This window comes from Hyposmocoma kahamanoa, unplaced genomic scaffold (genome assembly GCF_003589595.1).
Source record: "Hyposmocoma kahamanoa isolate Upper Pololo Valley unplaced genomic scaffold, ASM358959v1 63, whole genome shotgun sequence".
In the NCBI taxonomy this organism is placed as follows: domain Eukaryota; kingdom Metazoa; phylum Arthropoda; class Insecta; order Lepidoptera; family Cosmopterigidae; genus Hyposmocoma; species Hyposmocoma kahamanoa.
Window position 1 is genome coordinate 5580613 of NW_020653851.1, and position 12021 is coordinate 5592633.

Here is a 12021-nt window from a genome sequence, read left to right on the forward strand (position 1 = left end):
ACGATTTTTGCATTTTGTATCAACATTCATTAAAATTTTAATCGTAGGGTTCCCACGTTAGACACAAGAATTTTAGATTGATAGTACAACAAAATTTTTATACACGTTACTACAATTGGCAACCCTACTGCGAGCATGACAATTGCAAAAATTGTAATTGTAAAAACATTCTGTTGCTTAGATGTTTCAAGTATCAAATGACAATTATTTATTCTTTATTGCACCAATAAATACATCAGAAAAAATCTATTATAGAAAAGGTTTGCAAAGGTGGACTTATCTCTAAAAGAGATCTCTTCCAGCCAACCCAAGGCAGTGAGAACAAAGGTCATAAGCGGGCAACACATTTAATACAATACATTTTATTAAGTTATTTACTATCGAAGCGTTTGAGTATAAACACTTATTTTTCAAATTCATCATCAAGCTATACAATTTCTAGAATATATTTATTGTACATAGGGTTATTTGTAAAATGCTAACAACCTTGCGGACCATACAGGGTGTAATCTTTAAGTGTATGTGTCCAGGCGATTATTCCCTTAATATAATGGATATCAAAAACCTTTAAACTGATATCGAAAGTACGTTACCTAATGAATAAAGCGACAACAATAACTTTTTTAAAATAAGACTATAAATTATGTAGCGTGTAATTTAATGCAGATACTTTACAGGTACATATCGCTGATAAAATCATATCATTAGGACATATTCATCAATCGGCTTTTTTTCTGGTTATGACGACTACTTCAAGTCCTAGTTGTGTTGGCACTAGTGCGCTCAAAGATCCCTCATGCACGTTGAGAGCACGTGATCATGCACGTGAGCGGGTCTTTATGTAGTCGCAATTATCATTAAGGTGAGCTTTCCGCTGTTTCGAACCATATATGGTGCTACAAATATTCCTGGCTCAATGTTGCATCTTCTCATATTATGTCGCTTCTGAACATCTTTATACCTGAGGAGCTGACCGTCACGTCTCCGCTTACCCTCCTCAAATTCAAAGTAGAATATGTGTTTCGCCAATTTGTCCTCCACCATAAGTGATACGTGACCATACTATCTCCCATTTTCCGAATATACGGAGACGTACATACAGGTCAGTTCTTGGCGCTGTGCTATTTCAGCTTTCTAATTTGTGATTTCAGCGCAAACGAGAGTTAATATTTAAAAGTGATATATGGCCCATTCGCCTGATCAGTTACCAGGGACCGATGGCCCTTATTTTGTCTCTATTTCTGGTTATGTACTCGATGCAGCCATCGTGGAATGTGAGTCCTGAACGTTCCGCCGCCGCAGGTGCAAATTTGCGCCCTTAGGAATATAAGAAATTTGCCAAATTCAGGTCATGTGAGCAGAAGACCTTGAAAAACAGTTTGTCATATACTGCAGCTAGACCGACCCTACTATTAATTTCGGTATTAAGGTCATACTAGAATGTTGTAGTGCTCCTTAAACAGCGTAATTTATCCATCTACTTGAACAGATCCTCACCAAACTTAAGGGTTAGTGTCTCGGGATCATGTATGTCCAAGGACCTCTGTCTTTTTGACACTGATCTTAAAGCCGAACGTGAAGCAAACAGTTGGAGCCGTTGCAGGCTTCCTGGGGATTCTTCTAATAGCGATATCTATGACCAATTACTACAATACACTCTACACAATAATACGTGCATGAAAAAAATATTTATAGAGCTATGATAAAAAACAAAACTTAAATACGTGAGGTTCTTATCCCAATATCAGAGTAGATGTTTAATTTTATATAAACGACTGCTGAGCTCAAAGGAAAAACCAAGACCAAAGAACAAATCTAGCAGAAACTACGCGACTGAAATGACGTGCGCCTAATTCTGCCGTGCAATTTGCTTTGCACCGTGCCAATCGTAAATGGTTGTCTGCGAAAATAAAAAAGGGATAACCTTTTTGTCGTAATACCGCTATTACGACATCGGTCACAATCGTAACCCTGCTCCTACTCATATAATTCTGTTACCTTCTATTTGGCAGTGTTACTGGGAACGGAAAGACTCCCAATAACATTATCACAGTAATAATATTTTTCAGCAATAAATTTAGCATATTATTTTGTACAGCAAAAATAGGCTGTATTTTTATCATACGGCCTAATGGATTTTTTTTATTCCTATGCTCCTGTGACACACAAAAGGCACAGAAAAACTGCTAATTCGACCACCACCCGCCGCCTCGCGCTAAAAAGCAGTGTTTTTTATTTTGTTTATTAAAAGTAATGTATATATGTAGGTCGTCGTTATTTAATATGTGATTTTTATGCAAGGCACACTAAAGTTTTAAGGATTTTTTAACTCATTCATAAATAAAGTCAAAACAAAAAGTATTAATGCTGAAAAATGAATTATTATTCTATAAGTATGTACGATTTTTTTAAGATATTTAAAATTTTGTAAGTATTTTATGAATACATAAAATATCACATTTTAAAGTCTAATTTCCCTTCGCAAGTGTGATGAAAGGCATTGTACACTGCAATCACTATGAGTACGCGCCGTTACAGCTCTCGCTACAATGGTAACGTTTTGGAAGAATCTTGAAACTGAACAACATAAGCTAGAACTACTTTAGTACAAGCGTCCGCGAGGGATACGTTGAGCGAGAAATCCTCCATCATAAGGCCCGTTCAGTCAGGGATTATAATAATAATAACGCACACACTAACTTCACACTAGGGAAACTCTGTGTCGCGGGTGCCACGGATATACACCATATAGACAAACCAACAACCTCACGAGAGAAAAATTAACGAGAGAGGGAAATTATATCCAAACTCACGACAGAAAGAATTGTGGGCCGTACAAATATTTCTCCCGGCCCGGGATATCTGCGTCGTCGCTGTCCAGCATAGTAAGCCTCGTAGCGTTCAGCTACGGAGGAAGTTAGGTAATGGCGTTCGTGAATGGCAACCATTTTACTTATTAACTTCTAATATCAAAACCTCCAATAGATTATATTATATGTACATATAACCTTCGTAGATAGAAAATTAATTCGCTTATCTATTTTCATATTATTTCGAAAGTACAAAACACGAATCAGATTACAACTGAATTCAATGTGAACGGTCACGCAGTTGTTTACTTTTCTAATTATTTTGTGTCTATTGGAGGAGCAATCTATGTATACTTTTATAATGATATTACTGTATCTACTCTTGATTTAATGTTGGTATTTCTTGTAGGCAGTACCACCCCTGAATTAGGAGTAAATACTTACTGAAATTTGAAAACAGTGTACGTAAACTGTGGTTAACGTTAGTTACTTATTAAATCTCTATTTGTTAGCTTATGTATTACTTGTGATTTTGACCATAATAAATAAAAAAGTCGCTCACACAAAAGCCCGTTTGTTCATACGCGCTCATTTATAAACCATTTCACCATTGACTTTACTCCTTATTTTCCATATGGCAACCCTGTCAACAATACATTACATATATACATTGACTTTAAGATAACTGTTCCACCCTCTCTACGACCTCATCCAGTTAGAGATGTCAATCTGACGTGTTATTTGTAAACAAACATATCATCGCACAGTAATGACGATGAAGGTCTGGATAGATTATGAAATTTGGTTCGTAAATAGCTACTAAAAATTAGAAAACAACACGTAACAATAAATAAAGATAAGATAAAGATATTTTTTTTCAATATAACTTAATCTAGTAAAAGCTATTATAGCACTAAAATAAGCATTAAGAAGGGAATCTAAATTATACATTCTTCATAGTAAAGCTATACAACTAAATAAATGTGTACCTGTATTTTAGGCATCGTTTTGGGCAAATTTCTGTATATTACAGCTTAAAAAGAGATTTTCTATATTTACAAATAAAATAATTAGTAATTATAAATAAATGGTTACCTATATAAAAATAATTATGAAACAACTTCCAGCAATACCCTCTGTTTCGTTGTAAGTTTTACTCTTAAGCCACAATTGGACGATCTTTTTACATTCTATTTTATTCATGGCGAAAAATGCTAAGAGGAATTTAATTTAAAGTAAAGGAATGTACCAGGGAAGCAAAAGAATCTATGCGAGTGTGCTGTGTGGAGTTGTGTACGAGATGAAAAGGTATCGAGTCGTCTGTGGTTGGTAAAAGTAATGAAATCAAATGGAGTATTTGCGTGCTTTCTCAAAATTATTTGTTGGATAAACAGTTCCCGAACCGAGAGATCATCGCACTCGTTTAGGAATTGCGGGTTGGATAATCGAAAGGATGAAGTTGATGACTTTAAGAACAGCTCTCTGCGCTCTTTCCAGGTTTATCAGGGTGGTTTTTTGAGCACTGCCCCAGGATGTAATGCAGTAAAGTAGCAAAAATAGGAAATGAAAGTATTTTTTTCGGATTTGAATCGTGTATGTCGCACTGTTAATACAATAGTGTATTAACACAAAAAGTGTATTTTCTCAAAATCGACGAAAACCGAATTACTCGCTTCCCGTGAAGGATCTGTGTTAATTTATGTATAGGTTAATTCCTACTTGCCAAATATACATATTTAAAAAGAAAAAATAATTTCTAATTTTAGAATAAGGACTATTTTGGCCAGAACTAGCTCACATAAAACGTGTCTCGTTTTGAGTTAAGTAATTAAGTATGCATCTTTTAGTTGTTTTTTACAATATTTTAACGACGGTTTTATTGACCTGTAGAGAATCAAATTTTACGTTCAAATATAGTATAATCTTGAATTTCATATATAACAACAATAACATCAACAGTAATAATCACGAAAACCTAAGAAACCGACAAAAAAGTTTAACTTCCTGAGTGTAACAATGGCGAAAACCTAAGAAACCGAAAAAAAGTTTAATTTCTGAGTATAACAATCGCGAAAACCTCAACTGAAAAAGTGTTAAACTTTTTGTTTTATAAAAAAATTAATCTTTTACACCCAATACAACGATCCGCAACGAGCACATAGAGAAGTCGTAAAATCTGCTTGCTCGATTCGTAGCTCAGCTAGTAAGAGCGGTAGCCACGTTGCGACGACCGACTACAGTCGGATTGAAGCAATTTTTCTTCATGTTTATTCGATCTTTAAATCAATATTTATTAATTACACACTAGCGTAGTTACAAAATATTCTCACAAAAAATAGACGAATATCATGCTACTAAAAACATGATAATATTCAATAAAAATAAATACTAAATATTAAAATTATCAGATTTAGAAAACTTCTGTATGCCAAAGAAAAATTTGTATTTACCTATACAGTATTTTTTTACTTATACAATATAGAAGAAAATCCAAATGTTGACTAAAATACTCACTGGTATTATAAAAAGTATCGTTCTGTTTATAAGTTGATTAGTGATTATTTACCTAGGTCCTGTGCTCCGTTAAATTTTATTCTTTTTAACTTCTTATCGATAGATTTTCTTAATGATGGGTTTAAAAAAATTCTAATCATGAAATTATTCGGAAACAAAACTTTGATGTATCTGCTTATAAAATAAATCTTTATTATTTATAGACGCCTTAAGCATTGGACTGAATCCAGTTAGACGCAGTAGAAACGCGGGCATTCACACCAGGGAAGAACGGATCAGCACATCCAAGTCCAAAAGAGCAGACACCAACAACGATATTGTTGTGCAGCAGCGGGCCACCAGAATCACCCTGGCACTGGTCACGGCCGCCGACGTCCAACCAGCCAGAGCACAACATGTTGGCAGTAATAGAGATACCACGAGTGCCGTATCGTTGACTGCAGACCGCCTGGTTGATTGTCCAGATTTGAACGTGACGTAGTTGCTCAGAAGCTGCACCACCACTCTACACAAAAAATAAATAAAGATTAAGTTTAACGGTTTTAGTTCTAAAACAAAGAAACGAATTGAAAAAAATATGCAATTACCGAAGTGCGTCCCCATCCGATGGCCCACACGACCTGGTTATCACCAAGATTGTAATTGGCACCTGCAATGCTTGATGGCGCTACGGTGCCACCAATATACTGGATATTAGAGCTAAGTCTCAAAATGGTGATGTCGTTATTTTCAGTATTAGGGTTGTACTGGGGATGATTGATGATTTGGGCTGTCAGATGAACAGCGCCACCGCTATTTGCCCAGGAAGAGCCTACACGACTGCGCCATCTGCCGGGGACATTGCCGGTCCTATGAAAATAAAATATAATAAATATTAGTTGGAGTACTACAATGATATCGATTTGAAATTCCACACGTATACCTATTACTCAATCACGACACACGAGTAAACACTTCAACTTAAGATGCAACTCAATTGATTGATATAGTTAGCACGTAGGATTCATTACTTTTCAGAGAAACAAGTACTATGTGAATTGTGCACCAAGGTATGTGCAGTCTGTTTAACATGGGCTGAATAACACAATTAAAACAAATCTTCGTTTAAATATCAATTATTTGTTAATCATTTCTCAGTTTATTATGTGAGAAACTTGTCTTCCAAACGAACACATTAACGTTATATGATTTAGATTCTAAATTTCGATTTAGTACATACCCCACGGTGCAGTGAGCAGCGCTCAGTACTGATCTCTGGTTAAGGATAGAACCACCACAACTTTGCCAGAATGTAGTCTGGGCTTGAGAATAGAGCAAAGCGACCCCAAATGGATACTGGTTGATGGTAGTCAATGATCCACCAACGATCCTTTGTGGTTCATAATGATCCGGAGGTGGCCCAGCTACTTCAGCTGTAAAAATAATAAAGAGAACTGTTAATTTTCAAGACATTGGTTCACTTGCTTTATTTCGTAGCAATAAACCGCTGGCAAAATGCAGTTCAACTTCTTCAATAAGTATAAAATGTATTGATCTATAATGTGTTTGAATCATCATCAACTCATTTATACGACCCACAGCTTAGCACGGGTCTCCTCTCTGGCGAGGGTTTGGGCCATAATCCGTCGGCCCAATGCGGGTCGGGAACTTCACACGTTTTCCAAGGATTGTGAACTTTCTTCGAAGTGCAGGTTACGCCATGATGTATTCCTTTATTGAAAACCTCATTGTAAATTTCAAATCAAATTTCGCACGGACATACCGAGAAAGTCAGAGGTGCGAGCTCAGATTCTAACCCAAGGTCTCTTCTTGAGAGGCGATAGATTCTAGAATTCATTAGTATTATAAATGAATTAGTATATTGGTCAAGAATTTTAAAAATATATGCCATTTGTTCAAGAAACCAAAGAACTTATTCCGTATGACCCATTTGACGAATTTCTAGTTGTATTTAGGTTGAATTAGATAATTATAATATTACGGTTTTTCTTACCCAAGGCAAGGGCCAAACAAGCAAGCAGGGCAACGGCGAAACGCATGGTTACTTCTTGTCTTCCCTACTACCACAAACTAATTAAAATGTGTGCATTTCTCATGCTATTATATACACCTTTGCAAAAGATAAATTTTAATCTCAGATAATTTTAGTATAAGACAGATTACCTAGAAATCAATTGGAATATCCATGAGCAATTGTTTATTACTTGCTTAATAATTAACCTATTAACCCATTTAATATTATTTTTATCTATACATTGTTCAAAATTTAAACAATGAGCTCTTAGATTTTCGCGATTGTTACACGTAGCAAATGGTCTTTTTTTCGGATCTAAATCCACTATGCATAGTTGTATGTTTGCAGTAGAGCACTATGTGACAGAGTTATTCCAGGGAAGTACTGCTACCTATTTCGCTACATTTATCATTTTTGTAAATATTGCAATTTATTTCGAACATCTCTGATTGGGAATACCTGCATGAGCTGACCGGGACACTAACACGGATTTTTGCCATCCAGGTACCTACGCAGAAGCTGTATAATAAACCTTTACCATAAAGTTTTTGTTTCACTACAGGTTTAAATCTCGTAAATGGCAAATTTTGAACATCAACCTGAATCTTATACTATAATCTTATTTAGAAAAATATTGGCCCCTAAATGATTTTGTGACTTTGAGAAGACGATTGTCAGGAACAGCTAGTTTACTATTGTTCTCTGTATTAATTAATGTCATGTTTGCACTAATTTTAATAAAAAAAAATACTATTCTTAATTAAAATTACATTTTCAATGTTATGTTTATTGGCACTAAACTTATGTACGTAAATGTTAGCGTGTCGGCAAATCCAGTTTATAAAGTTAAAATTGTAATAATTGTAACTTTTTCATTGAAAAAAAAAACCGCCCTCAAAAGTTTGCCTAACGGCTTTTTTGGTTTCCATGGGATCCTCTCATCAGATTCTGAATGGGACTGTTACGGACACCTTTATACATTTTATAGTTTCTTTTCTGGTTGCCATGGTGACAGTAATTTCTTGATAATAATTTGTGTTAGCTGAAACGAACCCAGAACAGCATCAGGGGCCACCTGGAGTACCCTTTGAAACAAAAGCAGATATAGAATCTATAGTAAAATTGGTGAATACACGAACATGCCTACAAAATTTGAGGATTTCCTTTGACCACAGAATCTGAATCAAGTCAGAATCTGAATTCTGACTTGGTGACTATGGGATCACTACAAGAGTGCACCCTATCAAACAATAAAAGAATTTTCAAAATTGATCTACAATTGACGGAGATATCTGAAAACATACATACAACCGAAAATAACCTCCTCCTTTTTTTTAAGTCGAGTAAAAATTAAAAAGATTGTGTAAAATTAATTCCACCTTTAGTAGGTCAATGTACCTCTACTTAGAATTTTATCAAAATTCGAATTAAAAACTATGAAAACAACGAACGAGTTGAAAAATGCAGATGCGAAACAGTTGCCTCCTTTTTCACTCTCATTGGCATATGTCACTACAATAACCAACCTGCGCCTGGTGCATGTCGAAGGCAAATACTTTTTCTAATTGTAAAAACAAAAAAGATAAAATATTGTTTTTGACACAATAATAATGTTACTATTTACTACAATAATAAGGCTGCTATTTGTTAAGAACGTTGGTTATTATTCCTGATCTAATATTTGAATTTTTTTTTTTAATTATAGCACATACGTTATCGATATTCAGAAGAAAATGCTCACAAAGGCTTATAATTGAGTACCTACCTGTTTTTTGTTGTGTTTTTCGCGAATATTGTAGAACATTAATTGTATTTTAATTATCGTTTCTGTTCACATGTACTTCATAATCTTCTGTAGCTTCATACAACAATTTGACGTTTGTTTTATTTGTTTTAGCTTAGTAGCAGCAGAGCTCCTCCGTGAAAAAGTTAGTCCACGGAAGTACTGCCACCTTACCTATTTCTGCCGACAAGCAGTAGTGCTCCCATTACTGCGTTCGGCTTTTGAAGGGTGAAATTACTGTCACAGAGACGTGTCAACTTATGTCTCAGTGTGACAGGCGCAGTGGCACTGCCTCTCCGATCTTTGCGATTTAAAGCTCTGAGTAACACTACAACTGCACGACTTGTTCGTCCCCTCACTAGATATTGTAAAAAAAATATTGTCTTTTTTATTATATCGCATATCAAGTAAAATCATTTTGATTATTTAGTAAATTTGTCAGGCATAAACAAGTTAAAAAATTCATTAGAATATATTATTACGTACACACATCAACATTCCCCATGTATTTTTTGTCTATAAAAGGAAACACGTATCTCATAAGCTGTGATGTCGTTGTCACCGTCACGTGACAGCATCGAGTATATGCGTGCCAGTCACGTGACATAATTGTTTTAAAAAGGATGCAAAAACTACGGCAATGACAATGAATAGCATTTTCGTAATATAAATCTATAACTGCCTCACAAGTGACAATGACGTCAATAAAAAGGTATTTAGAGCGCCACTTTTGCAGACCAGAAATGTGCACTGCAGTGCTTCTAATTTGAAAGCGCTCTTAAACTCAATACAAAAAACTGTAACAAGCACACAGACAAATTCGTAAGATCTGCTGACTCGACCTGTAGCTCCGTTGGTAAGAGCGGTGGCCCCGGGTGGGCCACAGACGCTGGTTCAAGCCCAGTGAAATAGAAGAAACTTTTCTTGAGTTGTTCGATTTGTGTTTTTTTATGATACCAAGTGATGGGTCGAACAAGTCGTGCGCCTGGTGGTAAGCGACACGCCTGTCCATAACAGTAGATATTTAAATCACAAAAATCTGTGGGGCACTGCGCCCATCACCCTGAGACAAAGTTGACAAGTCACATGTGCCTGTAATTTCACCAGCACCCTTACCCTTCAAAACCGGAACTCAGTAATGCCCACAATACTGCTTTACACTTTACTATGTATGTTATTATTCTCAATATAACTTTACGCGTAGTCGTTATATTTTTGCCTTCAAATAATTCTCGTTGGTCCTAACTGAAAACCAGCGCCTCAGGAAAATTTGGCATATGCTGAGTCAGCGCCCTTTCAATGCTATGACAATCATGTTATGGTTTTTCTTTTATGCTTAATCTGTATTTGTGTTATATCAGTGAATAAAATGTTTATCTATCTATCTAGCTAGAGCTATGGACTTTTTGCACTGCTACAGCACACATACATAACTGGGTGTTAGGCAGTGGTACGACTCCACTGATTTTTTATTATAATATTACATACTTTTCTGTTATGTATGTATGTTTGTACATAAAAAAAAACGTTTTATCTATCTATCCCGCAATCCGCGCGTTGAAAATTAATATGAATGAAATAACAACAGGCGGAGAATATTTGACAGAGATCCGACGTCAACAAGCGATGGCTACTGACGACAATGATAACTGAACCGCATATGGAAGTTTTTTTTTCTGTAACAGCAAATGGCGGGACGAACAAGTCGTGCGCCTGGTGGTAAGTGACACGCCTATCCATAACGGTTGCAGTACTACTCAAAGCTTTAAATCACAAAGATCTTAGAGGCACAGCCACAGCACCCGTCACCCTGAGACATAAGTTGACAAGTCCTCACCCTTCCAAACCGAAACGCAGTAATACTCGCATAACGAACCCAAACATAAAGTAGATGCTGTACACTGTCGAGAATTTTCTCTCATCTGTCTGCCATTTCCATCATTAGATCAGCTCTAGGTCGCCATAGCATTTTATTTTCATTGCAATTACATCTATTCGCCAAGTTTTATTGAAATCGGTTTACGTAAAATGGGTGAAATTCAATAAACCGGATTCGTACCCTTATTTGCCACCCTTATTGGTGGAATATTTTCTTTAAATATGAATGGGACTGCTACTGAGGTACCCTCTTTCCAACAAAAAAAGAATCATCGAAATCGGTTAACAGATTATGGCGTAACACACATACAAAAAATATTCAATCGAGTTGAGAACAGCTCCTTTTTTGAAGTCGATTGTAAGTGCATTTCTGGTACAATATACAATATATACCTTCCAAAATAGATAAATTTTAATCCCAGATAACTTTAATGTAAGTCCGAATCCATACATTTTAGTAAAAAAATCTATAAACAAATGATAAACAATCTTATTTATTTATGAAACCGTATATCTACATATATATACAATTCACAGAATTTCCGCCTAATAATTGGAAAAACCCAGATGAATAGCAATTACCTTCTTTTTCACTAAGGTTGGCACATCACTGCAATTGTCAACCCACTCTCTAGCATGGCAATGGCAAATCCTAGGCCATAATCCATACGCTAATGAAATAAAACAGTAATGTTCACATTACTGTTTGGCGGCAGAAATAGGTTAGGTGGCGGTATTTTCCACGAACTCTTTCCAAAGGACGTCTACTGTTACTAAAGTATACGTGCTACACTGAAGTTACCTTAAAAGCTAAATTCACATGACTTCATTTGACATGCTACGTTTACGACATCGTTGTAGACATTTATTAATCTAAACGGACACGTTCCAAGAAAAGTGATAGGAGATACTTATGCCGATTGGGTAAACACTCAAACGACCTAACATATTACGTCATCAAAATGAGATGGATATATAACAAGGATTAAACACGCGCTCAACATATAACGTTTGTTATTTTA

The 12021-nt window shown here is 35.7% G+C and overlaps 1 protein-coding gene across 1 annotated transcript in view; it reads right to left on the bottom strand.

Moving 5' to 3' along the window:
* Positions 1-5532: 5532 nt before the first annotated feature.
* LOC113229924 (transmembrane protease serine 9-like) overlaps positions 5533-12021 on the bottom strand; it is a 17525-nt gene continuing 11036 nt past the window's right edge. The window contains exons 5-7 of the mRNA XM_026463618.1: positions 6544-6736; positions 5912-6173; positions 5533-5829 (exon numbers count right to left, since the gene is read on the bottom strand). Of these exons, the coding sequence (XP_026319403.1) occupies positions 5533-5829; positions 5912-6173; positions 6544-6736 (752 nt within the window). The remainder of the gene's footprint in view (positions 5830-5911; positions 6174-6543; positions 6737-12021) is intronic.